The sequence below is a fragment of the Ammospiza nelsoni genome, chromosome 16 (genome assembly GCF_027579445.1).
Source record: "Ammospiza nelsoni isolate bAmmNel1 chromosome 16, bAmmNel1.pri, whole genome shotgun sequence".
NCBI classification, from domain to species: Eukaryota; Metazoa; Chordata; class Aves; order Passeriformes; family Passerellidae; genus Ammospiza; species Ammospiza nelsoni.
In genome coordinates, this window is record NC_080648.1 from 14,980,101 (window position 1) to 15,000,570 (window position 20,470).

At 41.6% G+C, this 20,470-nt stretch overlaps 1 protein-coding gene across 2 annotated transcripts in view; it reads right to left on the bottom strand.

The window, feature by feature from the left end:
- CLINT1 (clathrin interactor 1) overlaps positions 1–19,974 on the bottom strand; it is a 46,219-nt gene extending 26,245 nt beyond the window's left edge. Inside the window, exon 1 of one of the 2 annotated variants that reach the window (XM_059483446.1) lies at positions 19,826–19,974. In XM_059483446.1, the coding sequence (XP_059339429.1) occupies positions 19,826–19,866 (41 nt within the window). In that variant the 5' untranslated portion in view covers positions 19,867–19,974. Of the gene's footprint in view, positions 1–15,137; positions 15,160–19,825 lie in introns of those variants that run through there. The other variant, XM_059483447.1, reaches the window with a different exon arrangement.
- Positions 19,975–20,470: the final 496 nt, after the last annotated feature.

Below are 20,470 nucleotides of genomic sequence, written 5' to 3' on the forward strand. Positions count from 1 at the left end.
CAAATATCAAAAACACTCAGCATTTTGTATGAATGCTCAAATACCAGTAGTTTCTTAAACATGCAGAAACCTTTGAACAGCATGTGCACAGCTAACCTACACTCAAGAAAATAGGCACCATGAGAAAAGGAGGTATTTATAGACTAAAGGTAATGAAAGAATAATAAATATCTATCCATCCATTCAGAATGGAACTTACTTGAAAACATATTCAGGAATCAGAAAGCCTAACAGATCTTTGCCAATGTTCCTGCACAAATGCAAGAAAAGCCTTGAATGTGCCCTGGGGTGAGAGTCAGAGCCTCCATAGGGGCATGGGCAGGATTAGAGCTGCCATTGATGTGGGTGGCGTCACCCAGGGCACAGGCACGACTCTGGGCATCACATCCACTGAAGATTTGTGAAATGCCAGGTCTAATCTTATGACAACTAAAATAACCAGAAGCCACAGAGAGGGGACATTACAACAGTTCCTTTATAGTGATGATAAAGGTATTGGATTGGACAGGGCGAGCCTAATTAGAAACACTTCTCAAGCCTCTGGGAAGCTGCCCACTGTGCTGAGGGACTCGGCTGCAGGAACAAGAAACCTGGCTATGCACTTACATTTTTTCAGTGTATATTTCAAACCAATTACAATATCATGTATACGTGGGACTCCTATGTGCATAATATTCTGCCTTTAACTATTACACCAAGGACACCTGGATTATGCAACTTCTGTTTTCCTCTTTTTTAATTTTACAACTGGGAACACTAAAATACTAAAAGCTGACATGAGAAACTTTGTACATCTTACCACCATTAACAGTTTCCAATGAGACACCATTCTGCAAATATCTGCTTAAGGACTAAGCACAGAAGAATAAAAATTCAAGCTTTACTCATGTGTATGTACCATACATCCAGTATGAACATTAATGCTATTCAAACAAACAGCAATACTAAAGAATTTTTTTTAAAGAATTTAGTCTATTAGAGCAGGCAGGGTTTGGATAAACAGAGGACAAGAGAAGCTCTGTTAGTGTACAGCACTATGAAGTGTGGTGCCAAAGTCTTACAAGAAGCAACTATTTTAACCTTTTGTTATTTAACGTGCCAAAACAGACACAACATGATTTTATCTTTGAATAACATGTTTAACATTATCCCTTCAATAGTGAGTCTCACATACTAATAATTTAATCTCATTCTTTTAGTAATTTTGTTAGCAGCTTCCTTAATTTTAGAAAGTCTTCCCTGTGTTTCCTGTGACTTTCACAGTGAATAAAGGCAAAGCACACTTTAAATTTGGTCCTGACAGAGCAGATGTTACTGACTCTGAACCAAATCTCATCACCTCAGTTGGTGACATTGCAAAGGAGACCATCACAGTAACATTCCACATAGACAAACCCCAGTAAGGAAACTATTCCACAGCTCTGGGTCTAAAACTGAGTGGGGACTGCATTATTCAACCAGAAAGGTTCATAAAAGGCATAAAATAGTTAAGAAAACATTAAGTTACAGCACAAGGAAGTTTGCTTGAACTGAATAGAGAAGAACACACGCACATGGTTCATTATTTACGTTTCCTATCTCCACCTAAACATCCCACCAGTTCTATGGAAAGGCACTCAGGTGACAAGTGCAGGTGAAGCTCTGAACAAAGGCAGCAGTAACTCACACCTGGAGGCTGGGCCAGCTCCCTGCCCCTGCAGTTTGGGAACAACCTTTGTCTCCCAGCAGCTGCTTTTCCCAACAGCTCCCTCGCACTGAGAAACCACAGTCACCCACTCAGACAAGAAAGGGACCACGAGTGACTGCTCACATGAGCCATGGCACATGTTTTAGGAGTATTATCCAAATGCAACAGCAGCAATTTGTGCTCAGATTTCCCAAAAACCATTAGAGGGGCTGACAGCTTAAGGCAAAATGACACTAACATAATATAGAGCTGCTTCTAGACATTTGAGATTATAGCTGTATTTGTTTTTTAAAAATATGAAGTGATTGAATGCACTATATAACGAGCCAAGTGAACATTCACCATCTGGAGAAGAGACAAGGCAGGCCCTGGCAATATTTTCACAATACAGTTATCTAGAAGACCCCCACCCACAGACACACACGTAATTAAGATGAAGCCCTCAGAGAGGAGTGAACACAACCTCATCTCACCATTTAACTCCTGTGAGTCATGCATCTCAACTATTTTTAGTACCTAGATTAAAAGGTTTCTGTAAAGGAGGGGTAGAAATAGAGGGAAAGCTTTCTGAGGACGCAAAGCAGCTGTTTTAATGTTAAATGATCTTTTTTAAAATTGTGTGCACAAGTTAGTTTCAACTACTACTGAGAACACACAGTAAATAAAAAAGCTACACAACTTGCCTGAGTACAGGATACACCTCCCCCACTCCCAGGTGTAGGAATCTTGGCATCTATTAAACTGTTAATTAGTTACCAGAAACACTTTTGCCAATTAAAAAAATCATTTAATACTTATCCATCTGGGCATGAAATACTTTCAAGAGAGCATTAGAATTGGTGAGCTAAAAAAGAACTGATCCTGACCTACACAGCACTGCCTCCCAAACCACCAGAGGCAAGGACATGGAGCAAGCAGCACCCCACAAGCAGGGGCAGCACCCATCAACTCCACTTGTTTCTGTGAGCATCCCTTCCTTCAGGCTCTGAGGGATTCCAGATGATCACTGGTCCAAACCTGTGATCCACAAACTGAAAGGATTTAATACAAAGGCAAAGACAAAAATGCATTTCAGGATCAGATTTAAAAATGCATTTTGGGATAAGATTTCACTACCCTATGACACTGTCACTTGTTATCTTATAGAGCTCACTGTGCAGACTGGCTCACAGACAGAGGACATCATTTATCCACCTGTTATCCCAAACAATACAATGATGTTCAGGAATCTATGCACCTAATGCTATTAATTATTCAGAGAAGCCATTCCAAATAAAGATGGGGCTGCTCTTCCCTTCAGTGAACTCATGTATTCCATCTCAGCCAGCCTCTCTCCCCTTGCAGGGTGAAGACTAACTAAAAAACATGTAACAAACTTAATGCATATTCATTTTGCTCCTGTCAGTAATGTCACTTTTGTTATAAAACATGCAGCTTAGATTTAGAGCCTTACAGATAAAACATATGGATACCAAATAGGAAGCCAGCAGTCCACATTCAACAAAGAAACAGATGGGGACCCATCTGCTAAAATGTCTGGAGAAATAGCTCAGGTTACAGAGAGGTAACAGCACAGCATTAGTGCTGCTGACCGTTTGAAGTTTTCATTTTTCAGCCATTCCTCAGAACCATTACAAATATGACTCCAGCCAGTTCAGTCCATGAATGCCAGGTACTATTGCAGACCTTGTATGCAAGGAGCAGTCACACTCCTCCTGGCCAATGATACAATCTCCATTATATACCGTAGGATATGAAATACATTTTCAGCTTTTCAAGTTCAGTTTCATAATTTATGTGGCAGATGTGCAAGGCAAACTGCACAGAAAGAGATAAGCCAAGAAAAACATCCTGATGGCCATGAATGAATTACAACTTGTGGGAGGAAGGAACTATAAAGCTATTTCCTGTGCCTTACAACTTCTGATCACAAAAGACTACCAAGTAAACAAAATAGCCCCAAATCCACCACACACACTGTCAAAAAGAACAGTGACTTTAAAAATTAAATTGCAGCCTGTTAGAGAACTCAGACCTCTCACTCACAGAAACCAACACTGCACCTTACTAAAAATCTTCCCTTTCAAAGTTTCCCCCTCTCAGAAGTTCCCAACTGCAGAATGCTATACCCTAAAAGGTTTTGTAATCTCTTGCTACAGCTGAATTATTTTTTGCAGATGTTGGGAACATGAAGCATGGGAACATGGCAGTTTTAAAGTGTATTTGTGCAAGGAACAAACACTTCCTCCCCCACTTGATTTAAGACTGATTTCACCTCTCCTACTGCAGATTCCCTGCAGTATGTCAGTGTTAATACTTTCATACTCTTACATAAAACAATCCCTTGTGGTTCACCAACAGATACATGGCTGCTTTATGTATCTTATTATGTGGTAGTAAATAACTTCTCAAACTCATCAAGAACTTTGCCATGTTGATAATACTAATTGTGGGTTTGAATCACTATACAAAGTGTACTTTTCATTTAAAGTTCAGACCCATTTCTTTATTTCCCCATTTTTAATGGGAAATTTTCATTCCAAACGTCCACCCTCACATTCTTCAGTTACCATGCCCTAAACTTCACCCATTATAGACTATCTTCCCTTCAAATGCATATTTCTGCAGCTCCATTTTTGAAGGCTTAATAGTGTTGTCATTTTATTATACTTAATTCAAAAGCATTCTTTAAAAGGTAACTTACAAAAATAAATGCTACAGTCCAACAAGTAGAATGAATCAAAATATTTCCTTTTCATTTACATAGTAAGACCACCATAATAGTATTTCTACTTGTTTTCAGTATTAGTTTTTAGGTCACATTTTTAGTTGAAATTGGAGGACAATTACACACAAAGCATTCTTGTGACAAATCTGATTAAATTTAAGCATGAAAACCAATTTCACAAACAAGTGGGAAAAAAGCTGCCACTGAGGCCACACTTGACACTTTGGTGGGACAGTGACACACTGAACAGTAACTCTGGTTTTGATCCAGACACAAAAACGATGCTGCTACTGCCCTGTGCAGGTTTTCAGTCTCCTTGCCTCTTGTGAGCTTCCATCTGGCATAGCAGATTACAGTCACTGCTTTGCAGCTCCTATTCCCGTGGATTTAATCTCTTCCAAAGTTCAACAAGCTATGGTCACACAAGAGCAGCTGCATAGTCCAAAAAGAAGTGGGCACATGAAATTTGTGTAACCTTTTGTAACTGCAGAACTAAACAGACTTCCAGATGCACGCTGTGACTCAATTTGCTATTGCTCAATCCTCACACTTATTTTGCCACTCTGCTCCTTACACTTCAGCTTTTTTCTTCTGTAACAAACAAGCTGCAACAATTTAAACTTTTTTTTTTTAAGACTTAAGTACCTCTCGTTATAGAATTCAGACTGCACTTCAAGAGTCAGGAAATGCCATCATAAATTTTCCACCATGTGATTTACCTTTAATTTTTCCCTATTTGTGATCCAGTCAGGTAAGATGACTCCTACTGGAAACAAAGGTTTAATCAAATAGGACAGAGTGTAAGTGAAATCTAACAGAAAAACCACTTCTGTAGAAGGCTTTTTGTATGACTAAAATACCAGCACAAAAATGTCAATCCCAATAAACCCTGGTAGACCATTACAACATAAAACTAGAATTTAAATACATTATTTGGGGGAAGAGAGACTGAGGAACTTCTACACATAGTTTACATTCTCCAACCAACTGTGTTTCTTAGGGTTTTGTAGCATTCATGTAACATTGAGTGTAACTTTCCCTGAAGATAAAAAGCTGGTTTCAGATATAAAGCTGGTTCATAAGGCGTGGCCTAACTCCTCCCCAAAATTAGTATCAAGTGCTACTTCCTTCCTTGTAGGCACACAGAATTGAGAGACCACATTCAAGACCACAGCTCAAGTATTTTATGAAACCTTCAGCACATAAAGAGACTCACAAGTACTCCCAGTCACTGAGTTTTCAGGGTTAGGGCACAATATTTTGATGCTGGGAGAAAAATATTTACAAGAAGAATAAGGTCCTCTCCTTCTTTCAAAACAACAAACAAAAGGGACAGAAGTTTTCAGAAGACAAGGAAGTTGTAGCTATGCTCAGCATGAGGCACCAGTGAGCTTTGAAGCTGTACAACTCCAACTCACTTGTGTACCTCAGACTTCCTATTTCTGACCACAAAAAATTTTGAGAGTGACCTTGAATGGAGGCAAAAGCTAGGGAGGAGAAAGAAAGAAACCAAACCACCAACTTCACAGTAAAAATAATACACAGTATTATGTAGGCATGACACTCCACACCCTCCCAAATGTTCCTCCCAAATGTAGTGACTTCTTAAGGAAGTACCTCAAATTTTCAGAATTTCAGAAGATGTGGCATTAATGATTTAAGATGATCCCCAAAAGACATCAGTGCTTTGATAAGCAGCACTTTCCCTTTACACCTCCTGCAGCTCTGTGCTCTTTGTAACCATTCACTCACTACATTATTTAAAATGTGCTCACCAACAACTTCATACCAGTTTTCTGACACCACTTGTACACGTTCTAAGCCCACAGAAATGCACCAAGTGGCCAAGGAAACCTCCTGATGCCATACATGCTTAAAGTGTATTAGCTGAACAGTTACAGGTAAGAGATTTCACTTGGAAAAGAAGGAACATTGCATGGGAGTCAGTGCACCTGTGAACAGCACAGATCTATTCAGTGACATTAATCACAATGAACTCTAAATAATCCAGATTTTCCCTACTCAAAGAACTGCTTTAATTATTTGTCAGTTGACAGAGTCTTTGGTGAGGACAGAAGAATGAAGAGGCAGTTATATGGAGTTTAATATTGCCAAAAACCAACACCCAACATTAATGGGCCATGCTTAATGATCCTTGTAGTTTCAGCTATCCATTCATTGCAAGCTGAGTACCATTAAAACATTGCCCTAATTCTAGATTTATTACAAATTAAGCATTGCTCTAAACACATGCTTGCTGTTCCACCAGGGAGGACTGAAAAAAGTTTAAACAATGTAGGCACTGCAGCTTTCAACACACAAACTGATCATTCTCTGCTGCCATATCACCACTTTGGCACTGTGACATCCCAGGCACCCCTGCACTTTGCAGTATCTATTTCTTTCTGTGATCATTTCTGAGACATAAACCTGAGTACAGGTAACTCCTCTAAGCCAACAGCAAGCACCTGTTACAAGCTCTTTGATCAGATTCAGGGGCAAAGTACAGAACATGAACAGGTCAGTCTGGAGTCCCACTCTAGAAGTGCTGCCCTTGTTACCCCCAGAGCTCCAACTCCTAGCAGCTCCTCTCCCTGGCCCTTCAGGCTGCAGGCAGCCAGGGTCAGACAACATCAACCCAACTGCACATAAATCACACTCACTGAACACACCAAACCTTCTACAACACAAGCTGCTCTCTATCCCCAGTACCCAGACTGCTGTGAAGGGCCTGCAGCTTCCTCCTGCCTTTAACTAGACAGCCATGACTCTGTACAGCTCCCCATTGCACCTGTGTGGTAGCAAAGTACTGCAACACGCTCCTAGGAAAGCCTGGGACACGTGTCTCATCAACACAAGCATGGTCCAAGTAGCAAGTGAAGCAACTAAACCAGAAAACCTTCAACTGCACTTTCAATATGGCCTTGTGCCCTGGAAAATGTCCTAAGGCTGAGGCAGAAGCTGAACTGCACTTCTGAGCAGGAGAAAGGAAGAGGAAACAACAGTTCATACCAAATAATCAAATTGCAGGTTCATAAGCAGTTGTTTCCTTCATTTATGCAAATGTCCTGCAGTGGAATTGCTAAGCAGGAGGTATTCAGGAGGAGTGAGATCACTACCTTTATCCTGGCTATTATAAAGTGAAGTGCATTTTCATTTACTAAGCTTACTTCTAAGCTTACTGGAATTAATTCTACAGTTGCTATTGTTTGCAAAAAGACCCAAAAGATGCCTCAACATCAGATTCCAGACCTTTTATTTCTGGAAAATAATCAAAATAAAACCAGAAAATGAATACTGATGTCACTACAGAGAAGGTGATCAGCTTCTCTTCTCAAAATTGGTTCCTTTCAGTCTGCTTGTTTGCTATTTGAAGCTGAAAACAAGAATTTTCCCATTATTCCATGAAGAGCAACAATAGCTGCTACACTCAATAGCTCAAATGCACCTGCAGAATTTCCTTTCATATCCAATACTGACATCCAAGCCAGAAGACCATTACATGTCAGACAACATAAGGAAGATGCTGTCTTTATGCAAGGTTACATGGAATATGTCTGGATGCCAGAAACTTATTTCTTGACTCCACTGCACACAGACAGGAGAACACAATCAAGGTCCTTCAAACTTCTGTTTCAGTGTCTCCAAAACTATCCCCTCCCTCTTCCCAAGAAGGAAGCTACTCAAAACACCAAAACCTTTCCCTGCATCCCACCTTGCTAACAAGAAAGAACAAGAAATTCAACATCTTATAATTAAATTGCAATTAAGACTGCAGTCTCACAGCAGGTACTTTGTACACCTTTAGCATAAGCAAGGCTGTGCAAGGGGAAACCTTCTCAGTATTATAATCTGACAATTTCAAAAGATGTCCATTATATTAAGGAAAGACTAAAGGCAAGTATGCAGTGATAATTCTGCAGAATAAGCTGGGAGCATCCAAGATTTTACAGGTAGAGCCAAAATAAAGTTTTAAAAAAAACCAACCAAACAAAAAGCCCCAAATACTTTCCTACTTCAGATTCTTCATTTGTTAATAAACCTGAATTACTACATTTCTTCTCTGCTACAAGTTTATCCAAGAATAAAAAGTAATCACCATAATCCTAAATAGACTAAACTTGCTCAATACCAATTGTCTTTAGTAATTTTATTTTCCACGAAGGTAGGTTACAACCTTGCAGTCCTGTTGCTGTATTAAGCACCTGAACAAAGAAATTTTGGTTAATAGTTAATGGCAGCGTCCTTCCAGAGCTATTCAGAGCTGAGTATCTAAAAATGGGCACGAGCAGTAAGAACACAGCATTCAGAACAAGTATTGCAATAGCAATGTCATTTTAATGTTATTTCATTAAAATTTTTAGGTTGGTATCCCACATTAACTAAAAAGCTTGGCAAACAAAACCCCACAAGTTCAGCACTTTGACTGAGAGCAAGTCTTTTGTGAAATGAATCTGGTCAATTACAGACAAATTAACTTTCACATTTCCAAGCCATGTTTATTTGTGGAGGATAATGATGTTTCCTCTCCTTTCATAGGTATCCCTTTGTTAAACTGGTTCCTCCAGCAGATCAAGTAACTCATGTCCTAAAAAGGTAACAGGAGCTGCTCCATTTGCCTCAGAGACCCAGTTTCTGGTTCCTGACCACACAGAGATGGTAATTTCAAATGACACCGTGTATTTGCAACAAACAAATTTCACAATGGCTCAACATGGGCACTATTTATTTATTTACCCACTAGTGGTAAGATCACTTGATTTTCTGAGCTAATGTCGGCAGCTACAAGAGTTACAGTTACTGTGTAATTAACAAAAAAACAACTCTGGCAGGCTGAAGGCTGAGACTGCACTTGCCAATTAGGAGTCTATTAGCACTACGTTTTCAAGCTGTCTCAAGAAATGCAATCAACTGTTTGGTAGCAAGGAGAGCTAGAACATTGTGATAGAAGTTAACTCATATAGGCAATAAATACCTCTGAACAGAGAGTTTCCCCCACACACTTCCCATGATCATATAGAGACACAGTTTAAATAATTCAGTAATTGTCAAAACAAGGAATAATTAAAAGTGACAGCAATTTTTAAGATATCAGCTCTATTAGTAGATGTAAGTTACCAAGACTAATTTATTTTTCAGAAGATGCATTCACCTACTGCAACTCCAATAAAACTATTTAAGGTTATCAAAAGCCTTCTTCTCTTCACATCCCAAATGATCTTAGAGAACCTTTCAACTGAGTAGTCTTGGAGAATGCAAAACAAAGCACACACCTCCAAAAATCACACAGGGAGGTATCTGTTTATTAAGTATAAAGTAATGTCTTGAGAGGAAACACTGAGCACAGTCTGCAACCTACATCAGGATGACTCTAAACAGCTTGACAGGATGGGGAGAGTAACCACCAAGAAACATATTTGTTGTTCTGACTCAGAATGGAGTAGAGAAAAAAAAAACCCCTCCCTAACTCCCAATAGATCTCATCATATTACAACAGATTAAAAAAAAGTGCAGGCAGTCTCATTAAATAAGTTGAATATACACTAATATTTCTAATTGTATCCCAAATGAACCAGTTAATATCTATTAAGCATGCAGTAAATATTGAACTGATCAGGATAGGACACACCCTTTGGATGAGGGGAGGAAAAAGTTCAACAACTTTGAGGTGGTTTCCTTATAACTCATAAACAGACCCTGATAACATTGGTGTCATGGTAGTTTCATTCTTAGTGGCAAACCAAACACCTCTAGAAAGATTTAATCTATTTAAAGTAACAGTCTACACAGAATACCCACTTCTCCACTCTGATATAACCCAAATATATAACACCAGTCTTTCTATTGCAATAACCTGCAGAAACTGAATTGAAAGCTTCTCATATGAAGATCTGTTGGATCCTGAGATCAATTTGAGCCTGAATGATTCAAAGTAGCCCCACACAAGTCACTAAACTGTATTTCAGTTTACATCCTTTCTCAGAAGTTTGTGAACTTCCAACCAGAATATTGGTGCTAACCCTCCCCATGAAACAGTGATACAAATAGAAAGGTTGGCTTGGGGCCTTCAAGTTGTGATATATGACAGGAGAACAACCGTAAATAAATTTAAACTTGCAGCTAACAAACCACTAAGGGTAAAGTTTTAAACAACAAAAATGTCTGATCATGAAAAAAGGCTCCCACAGTTGACCTTCCTGTCCTTTCCCCATCACCACAAGCATTTGTGGTGCCATGAGCAGATGTTTGCAGAACATGTGGCCAAATCAGTTAGGAACCCTAAAACCATTATGGGGGCTCTTCTAGCTCTTATCAGCAAGAGAGCACAAGCAAATACTGAACCACACACCAGCAGCACAAGGAAGGCAAAGACAGGGAATGGCCAGGTATAAAAATGAGTTAGTTCTGTATTAGTAGAAAAATAATCTTAGAGCTCTTCAACCTGCTTGTGAAATCACAAGCTAAGGGTGTATTGCTCTCAACTTGTACTTTGCCCCCAGCCACTTATTCTTGCCCAAGCACCATTCCCTCCTTTATGCCAGGACAAATATTTGTGTGACGATGGAGTTAACTATACCAGGGAACCAATCCAGCGGAGAATTAAATTGGCAAAAACAACTGGTTAGTCAGAGATTCTCTCATCAAGCAGAAAGTCTGCAAGTGCCAGCAAAGGGAGAGAAGTGTGCAGGCTGTGGCAGACAGGAGGCTGTGAAACCTCCTTCACCATCAGCCTACACTTACACTGAGTGTGAAACTACAAACTCTGATTTCATGGCTTGGGTTATGTTTTCTTATTGGTGAAAGTGCTGACTTTGTTTGAGATTTCAGGGCAACTGCAAGGGGAGATTTAACCTTGTGTCCAATGTCCTCCACTTACACAAGAACTTTAAGGGTCCCTCTCATCTCCTTTCCCATCTCAACACTGCTTTCTCAAATATGCAACACAATTGCATGGCAAATAAGTTTAGGGAACTACTCTAACTCAAACACAGATAATCTAAAAAATCCTTTTGGGAGAGAAAGAGCTTCCAGTTGGGTCTGTTCCTCTTTCCAATTCCTCACACAGGAACCCAAACACCATTACACAGCACACAATGCAAGAATAAGTAATGAATACTCTTTCTAACTGGTACTGAAATAATACTCAAGAGTACTCAGAGCATAAGAGTACTTTTATACAGCTTCTGGAAAGAAGCAAGGTACCAACTTGTACCAATTTCACATGAACTTACCTTAGCATATCTTAAAAAAAAAAAAAGTACATCCCAGCTAGAATCAGATCTTGTTTTGCAGAACAGGAGGACCATTTTGCTCTGGAGAGTTCTGCTCTTTCTAAAGAGGCCACCAAGCATCGTTCAAGTTTAGCTGTGTAACAGCTCTTCATTCCAAATGGAACAGGTAAATAAAGTTCCTGCTCCAAACCAAAACACGACAGCAGCTGTCAATCCTTGTGTCTAACTGGGTCCATATTTGACCTGTGTCAATAAGAACCAGATCACTACAAGGAGCTGGAAAAAGACCAACTGCAAATCTGACTATTCACTTGGTACACGTGCTACTAATTCTGCTTTTCATTCTCTTGCTCTTCATTAGTTCTGCCTTATAAATACAAAAAATTGAAGTAAGCATTTACACAAAGTCTGTGAAACAGCCAACTTTTAAAATGTTATGTCATTGTACAGCTTTGTATGAGTAAAAAAAAACTATTAAAGGGAACAGCTCTTCTCAAGGAGTTTCAATTTCCTGCCCCTCTTCTCTAAATATCATCTCAGTTTAAGTTCAGAGCACACAGGGGTAATTTGGAAGCTGAAGTTCCTCATCAAGCACATGCCAGCAAAGTATTTGAAACATACTTGAAGCAACAGGCCAGCAGGCCAGTCACACTCTGTATGTTGGATATGAGCTCAAATTGGAATTCTTGCATTATGACTTGGGACAAGCTGTACTCACACTTCAGAATAATCAGTGAAAGATATTCCAAAAGTTTCAGAATGAAGCATACAACTCTCAATCATTACATTTTTGTGTTCTTCATCCTGTGAAGCAATGCTTCACTCATTCTCCAATGGCTCATCTTTGTTTTTAGAAATAAACATCATTTTCATATAAATACAGAAATTCGTTTAACACTTGAAATGAATGGAGACAAATATAAAAGAATCAGATCAGCATTTTAAGATTGTATTTTAGGACAACTGCAACACTTATAGTTGCACACTGAACTCGCAAAGCCTGAGGAGAGAAAGCAGTAGTGTATGCAATGCTTTGGAAGTAATTATACCTTGTATATGAAATAATTATGCAAATCAGCTAATATTCTGTAATACACTAACTGGCAACACAACCAAGAGAATTAGCACAGAACTGAGTTAAGCACCTTGATCCTTTTGCTCTCAGCTGCACACAGTGATGCAGGTAAGGCTCTTATCCTTGACCAGTTTCATGCAGGAGCCCAGTCCTGCTTGGCAAGGACACACAAAACTCTGCTTTAGAGACATTTCAAGAACGCAGAAGTTGTCACACATACATCACTCAGACTCCTTGAAAATACATTAAGCCAACACCTGAGCTAGCCTTACACAACATAATACAGACTATTGTCAGCTACCACAGGGTGTAAAATGGCAATAACACATTTGAAGGAGCACTAACAAAAGCACCACTTGGAGTGTGCTGATGAAACTCTGTGCTTGGCCACAACTACCCTATGCCAACTCTTAATAAATCCATCAGCTTGTCATATTTGCCTGTTTGATGGATTACTGAATATTCACCAGCTGAATATTCAAACAAGAGAACACCGTACCTATGTATGTGAGATAACAGAGCATAATACTTTCAGAGATGCTTATCTCCCATACTCAATTACATGGCCCAAAGACTAGAACCCTTTTTCTTCCTTATTAACACCAGCAACTTTCTGCAAGTTTTTTAAGGGAAGGAGGAAGGCCTGCAGAGGTAACTTGCTGTTACAATACTTGGCAGACACAGCCATGCCTGGCTGCAGAGCCAAATGCTATGCTCAAATCCAGCCCTCCTTTGTATTGCCAAGACTTTCTTCTCTCTCTCAGCTCTCTGGTAACCAGGCAGAGGACAAACACTTCCAGGGCTGAAGATCATCATCATCATCTGCCTTGTAATAGTAATACAAAATGCTGTTCTTAAAGCAGTTATCAGCAGGGCACCTCTTCAGCAGCAATAGGAGAATAACTCATGCAGTGAGGGTTAACTAACTGTCCCTTACATAAAACTGAGGAAGTGTTCACTGCCCTGAAGATCTTGCTTATGCAAACCAAAATAAATCTTAAATATAGAGAAAACTAAATGATCCTGGGACTGAAGCAAAAGAGTTTACAAGAGATTCAGAGAGCAATGGACAAATGTTAGACAGTCATTTACCCTTCTGCTGGATATATTTTATGATGGATCATTTACAATAATACCTGCTATTACTGAATGAGCAAACAGCATTTCATTAAAGAGCTCAGGAGTCTGGGTGGACAAATGCACGAACCACAAGAAAATCGCCTGTAAATAAGAACAATTACAGGCACATTAAAAAGAGAAAGTAGTTAGGCTGGAGGACTGAAAACCCCCAGCTAAGGGTACATGGGGTCCTGCCTATTTTTGGCCAAACATGAGCATTCCAAAGGCAGAGAGCAATCAAAGTCAATGCAAGGTCTGTAATTGTAGGGTGAATGACTGGGGTGCACTTATCACATCAGCGTCCTACAGACATAGCATGAGGCAGCAGACAGCAACAGGAGACTGGAAGTCAACAAATGCAGATTTTTAACTGTTACCAGCACAATGTGAAGTGGTTTACTTGACAGAATTATCTTACCAGCTTCCCTCATCTGTGACGTGGGAGTGAAGTGCAGGGTCTCATTACATGCTTTAGGTTACAACAGCAAGAAATTGCAACAACAATAGAAACAGTAATTCGTGCTATTTTACCAATAATTTACCCTCCTCTTTACAGATGGTACAATTAGAAGCACTAAAGAAAACATGCTGTTTATCAACCAGAACTTGTCCCCTGCCTAGTTCTATTGGAGCTCATGACAACAGCTCCTTTAATCCTTCCTTTTCCCCAAACACTAAAAATCCTTTCTCTTTGCATAGCTGTAGCAAACAAATAAATAACAGAGGACCCAAGTGGCTACACCTAAAATACACTTTAAAGTGTTATAATGCTTCCTTATTACAATCAATTCTAAACAAGACTATTTGCTCTCCATTTAAAAAGAAATTAAACTATTATATACTGGGCAATTCATCAAGCTTGTGAAGCACATGGAAACAGCTCTGCAACACAAGGGAGTGCAAACACATTCCTGCTGGGCCACTAGAAAGGTGTGGCTAGAGCAGTAGTAGCAAAGCTGGGCTCAGGTGGACAAAACTGAGCTGGAAGGAGCACAGAACAAAACAGGAGTGTGGCAACTGTCATATCCCTATTACTAGCAAGAAATTCACAGGCCTTCTTTAACTTTTAAGTAAGTGACAACTACCTTACCTGAATTAAAGAACGTCTGGATAATACTGTCCTAACTACATTCAGATCTGTCACCTTCACCCCTCTTTTATGAGACTGTTTATTATCCTGTGATGTGTGGAAAGGTGCTTAAAAGGAGCTCCCTCACATTAAGGTCCTGCACGCAGAAAATCCCAAAAGCTAAGAATGGCAATGGAATGTTAAAGAAAGTGGCTCTAAGGTCTCACCATGCTGTTACATAGGCAGCAATCTGATCTCAATGGGTCCAAAGGTTTTCCAGCCTGCCTGCTGCATGTCCTACATGTCTGTGACAGAAACCAGGCAGCAAAAATGTTAACATGACATATAAAGAGAGAAGTTATTGCAATGAGGAGCCCAGCTGGCCTTGTTACCTATAAACACACAAACAGTGCTCTGCTTTAAGCTGAACCCCTTGTGCAGGCTAACAACATACAGGAACCTTTCAGAAAAATCAGAATCAGCAGTTTCTGCTTCAAGAAGAGGAAACTCAACAGAACTAAAAAGAGATGATGGGTTGACTTTTGAACTTGGCCACTAGGCAAGCTGATATCTCCAAGTTCCTGACAAGTTAAAATGTGTTTTAGCAGGAATTTTTAATATTCCTTGGTGTTCTTTTTAAGCCATAGGGTTTTCTTTGTAGAGCTCCCCTAGAAATCTCACAGGGAACACAAAGCACATCATGTTCTTGTCCAGTAAGACTTAAAAGTGAAGTTACCAAGTTGCATAACACTCTGTATTTCCACAGCCAGGACTCTTGAACACATTCTCAGTGACCACAACAGCTTTTGCCAGCTCTGTTATCACACAGTGAGGAGAAACTTGGTTAAGTCTCTTGGTGATTGGATTATCAAAGTACTGATACACCTATACCAATAAAAATATGACTTTCCTGGTGCAAGCTGCCCTACACAGTAGCAGGCAGGCTGCAGATCCTCGGTCTCCTGCAGCTCACAAGCAGTAAATGCAACACTTGGCCTCAAGTTTCATCACAAGTGCAGGATTGTTTCAAGCAGGCATGGGGTAACCTGAACTCTGCCATGGGTGCCACAATAGCTGGCACTGCTCTCACCAGAGCATCCAGAGACAAAGCTGCAGATCCCCTGAGGCTGCAGAGCAGGGGAGGGAGGCAGCCCAGACTCCTTCCCACCTGCCAAATGTTCCTGCACTCACACTCCCACCAGCAGCTCCAGTGTGTGACAGGTGTCTGTGTGTCTGTCACAGCAACTGGCCACCTCCTGCTGCAATGCTGAGGGACACAGGCACACTGCAGCCCTCAGCCGAGCCTGTGACAAAAGAGAATGGAACAAGAAATCTCTGCCACTGCCTCAGGAGTGACTCAGAACTGCCACCTGACTCACCAACTTTGCACCAAGCACCAACCCTGGCCCTGAGCCATCAGAAACCTCTGCCATTTAAACAGTGCTCACTGTCCTGGAGCCAACGAGCTGAGCACAGAGGGCTGCATTTATTTTCCAACTGTTTCGTTTACTTTTCAAATTCAGTTTTGAATTACTGGGGAAAAAGAGCCCATACAAGTGAACACAAAAGTGAAAAGCTGGCTTTTTAAGCTAATTTATTCACATAATAATAAGAAATAGAATTTACTACAGAAGAAATAAGAGTACATAGACCTGCACCTTCTAAACTATAAACTAACCAGGAATTTAACATAATTTCACACACTTTAAGAACTCTTGAACACACTGCAGTACCCATTATTGGGTGGAAGATTGGAGGGTGGAAGAATTTTGACAGCTATTTTGAAATTACAAGAATAAACCTCGTGACAAGCAGATTTTACTAGGTACATACAGGTTTTGTTATAACTGTTTATTGCAACCTCAGTTACAATGCCCAGCCAGAAACAAGGTATTACTGTTCAAACCTAATCAAGGTACTTAATATTTAAAGGAGGGAGCTGCACTGGCATTGAAAAGCAGTGAAGTTAACAAAGGGCAGAACAAGACACAGAAGAAAATTATTCCACCACATCCTAGAGCAGTAAATCCAATATTCTACCAGAGCCTTCCTCCTAAACTTCAAATACAATAGGACCACCACTCATTATCTAAATAACTGTCTCATGCACAACAGGATGCAGGTCCATACTTTGGAGTTACTAGAAAATGCTACCATAAAAATAAGAGGTGATTGTGAAGGGAATTACAAAGCAGAATTTACCTGATGAACTTAATTGCCCGATTCCAACCACACAAAAGAATATACAGAGACCAAATACTTCAAAAATACTAAACATAAACTTGAATTTCTGATATGTATTTTGCAGCTGCTAAGTTATTTTTTAGTTCTAAGACTGATGAATATTAACAGGTTACCATTTTTACCTGGCTTTTAGCATTTAAAGTAACCTACAGCTGTTTATCATCACTTACAGAACCTTCACACACCAAAGTATCTGAGAATTGTCTAAGAAAAGTCTTCATGTTGAAATAGCTGACCTAACCAAGCTCTCAGTCACTGAAGCACAAATAAGGATAACAAAATAAACCTCAGATGAGTAAACTGAAAATCTAAGATAAGTATCAGCTGAATATGAAACCAAGATGCAGAGTTCTAAACCACTATCAAAGCTATCAAAGAAAATTTCAAGCTATTTGCACATTTTCAAAATCCCCATATAACCATACTCCCTTTTTAAGGAAAGAAGGGCAGTTTCTTGCTGAAGTTCAGTTTGCTGCTGCCACAGCATCAGTTGTTATTTATGAGCTTCCTCTGCAGAGAATTTTGTAAGTCATGGCCTTAAGACAGAAGACATTATGACAAATCTGCACCACACACAATGGGACTATTGATCCTGATGTCTCTAAACACTATTTACTCTGCAGGCTCCACCTTCCCCCTGCCCCTCCTCCCCCTTTATTTTTAATAAACAATCTGCTTTATTTGGATGTTATTCCCATAAAACTGAGGCTTATTAAAAAAACCACATTTTTTATTATTGGAAATGTTGCACCTGTTCTGGAAACAGAATGTCTTTTCCAATTCAGATTTTGATATAGTGTTGGACTTATACCCTTAGAAGTAAACATTTTAAAACCAGTGTCAATATTATAATGCTACAGTGATCATTAATCCTACAGACAAAAAAAAAGTACACAAGTAAAACTTAGAAAAAACTTTATTTCTCTGCAAGGTCCTGGAACTCAAGTCAGGGTTGTGCTCCTAAATACCTCATCTGTCACATTATTAAAACTACTTTACCCAGGGCTGACATTGTATACAAGAAGCTGTAAAAAGTAAATAACTTCCTCAGGACAAGACTTAATCACAGTGGTTTTGAATGTCATCCAAATCTTGGCCTAGAAAAGTCTCAGTCTAGTACAAAGCACCTTGAGCAGAACAGTTGATTATCATGAATAAGCTGACACTTCTCTTCAGTTTGCCTTTATCTTTAAGCCTATACATCACACAGGCCCTTTAAAAAGCTGTTTGGAGAAACAAACATTTCTACAGAAGTTTACAACAGAATCTCAGTGTTGAAAGACTTTAGACTTGTAAGGACAGGTACAGCTGTTTGTCATTAATATCATCTGGTATAAACCAATCTACAGACCTTCAGCCAGCTATTCCTCTTAGCATTCCAGAATTCATAGAACACAGAATGGTTTGGATTGGAAAGTAACTTTAGGGAGCATCTAGGCCAACCCCCTGCCATGAGCAGGGACATCTTCAACCCTCAGAATTCCTGGGGTTGGAAGGGAGCTCTGGAGACCACCCAGTCCCACCCCCTGCTAAAGCAGGCACACCTGGAGCAGGTTGCACAGGATCGCATCCACACAGGTTTGGAAGATCTCCAGAGAAGGAGACTCCACAACCTCTCTGGACAGGCTGTTCTAGTGCTCTGTCACCCTGAAGGTAGCTTTTCCTTATGTTTACACAGAACTTCTGTGTTTCAGTTTGTGCCCACTGCCCCATCACTGAGCACCACTGGAAAGAGTGATGGAGAAGTGCTCCAAACTTTCTCCTAGAGACTTATTGTTTGACGAAGCAAAACAACCTTTGCTAAGTTCTCCACCATACCAAATTTTTCTCATGCCAAAAATGAAGGAGTGGCTGACACACGCAGCAGTAACATCATGCTCTCCATCTGCAACAACGATCACGCTAACCAAGTCCATAGACAAGTATTCAGCGGGAGGAGGCTCCATTCAAGGAAACAAATTCATAAATATCTGAGCTATTTAAATGTGTAAGGGGTGTGAACGGGCATCTCAGCCCAATACCACTCTGAACGCCCGGGGTTGGGAGTCAATGGCAATGGCAGCCCAACCTGACCTTAGGAAGGAGAGAAACACTTTAAAGAGCATGTGGTGACTTGGAAGGCTCTCTGAAACCTGCAGGTGATTCCTTACCTCCCTCCTGCTTTGAGAGAATTCCCTGTTCCCCCTCAGGGGCCTAAGGGCCACGCTGGGAGCCAATCCAGCAGAGCCAGACTCCAAGGGATCGTACACCGAACCGGGCACACACAGACGGAACCTTGGCACAGGAGGGGGCACACGAAGCTGAAACGCTGATCGCCAAGAGCTGGAAGGGCCCAGATGCGCCCGAAAGGGGCGGGAAAGTAGCCAGCCATAATGGAAAGGCCACAGACTACCTGAACAGCAACCCCTGGCCGCCTGCAACCCCGGAGGGACCACAAGGCCACGCCGAGAGGACGCTCAGGGGCGACCCCGGGCAGTCACCGGGGGATAGGGACGGGAGCAGGGAGAGACAGCGGGGCCGGGGTCAGCCGGGCACAGAGGGGGTGTGAGGCCGCCACCTCAGCAGGGGAGGGGCCGCGGCCATGTTGGGGGGGGCGGGGGGAACGCGGGCCCGGCTGAGGGGCCACGGCCGAGCCGCCCCCGGCCCCCCGCGCGCGCCCCGCCGTACTTACGCCTTGTCCACCAGCTCCCGCACTTTCCACATGTTCAACATGGAGCCGACCTCCCGGAGACCCGCCCGGTCTCGCTCCCTCCGCCGCCGGCCCCAGGAGGCCCCGCTCGCCGCGCTCCGGCCGCCGCCGCCTCCGCCAAGCAGGGGACGCGGCGCCGCTCCCGGAAATGAAGGATCGGGCAGCCCCGTGGGGTGCTGGGAAATGAAGTCTTGGGGAGGGAGGGGCCGGGCGCGGAGCTTGCTGGGCGCCGCGAGGGCTGCCGGGAGTTGTAGTTCGCGGCTCTGTGCGCGGTGCCTGCCGGGAGCGGCGTGAGGGGCGTGAGGGGGGCCGGGGCCGGGTGAAACTGACGGGGCTGGGATGAAACTGACCGGGTTGGAAGTGACCGGGATGGGACGAGGCTCCACCGGCCGTGTCCTGAGGGCTGAACCGCCGCTCTCACATGGCCGGGACCCCGAGAGGTTGTGCCCGTCTGTGGGGCACGGACCGCCCGGCTCAAACCCGGTCTCAAAGCTCCCTCACGCCCTTCAGGCTGCAGCCTGCATCCGCAGCCCGGCGAGGCAGAGGATGGAAAAAGGCTGTGAAATTGTTGGTTAAAAGTCAAAACACTGCCCTAAAACCCATTTTGGACCAGAATGTGGTTTTCTA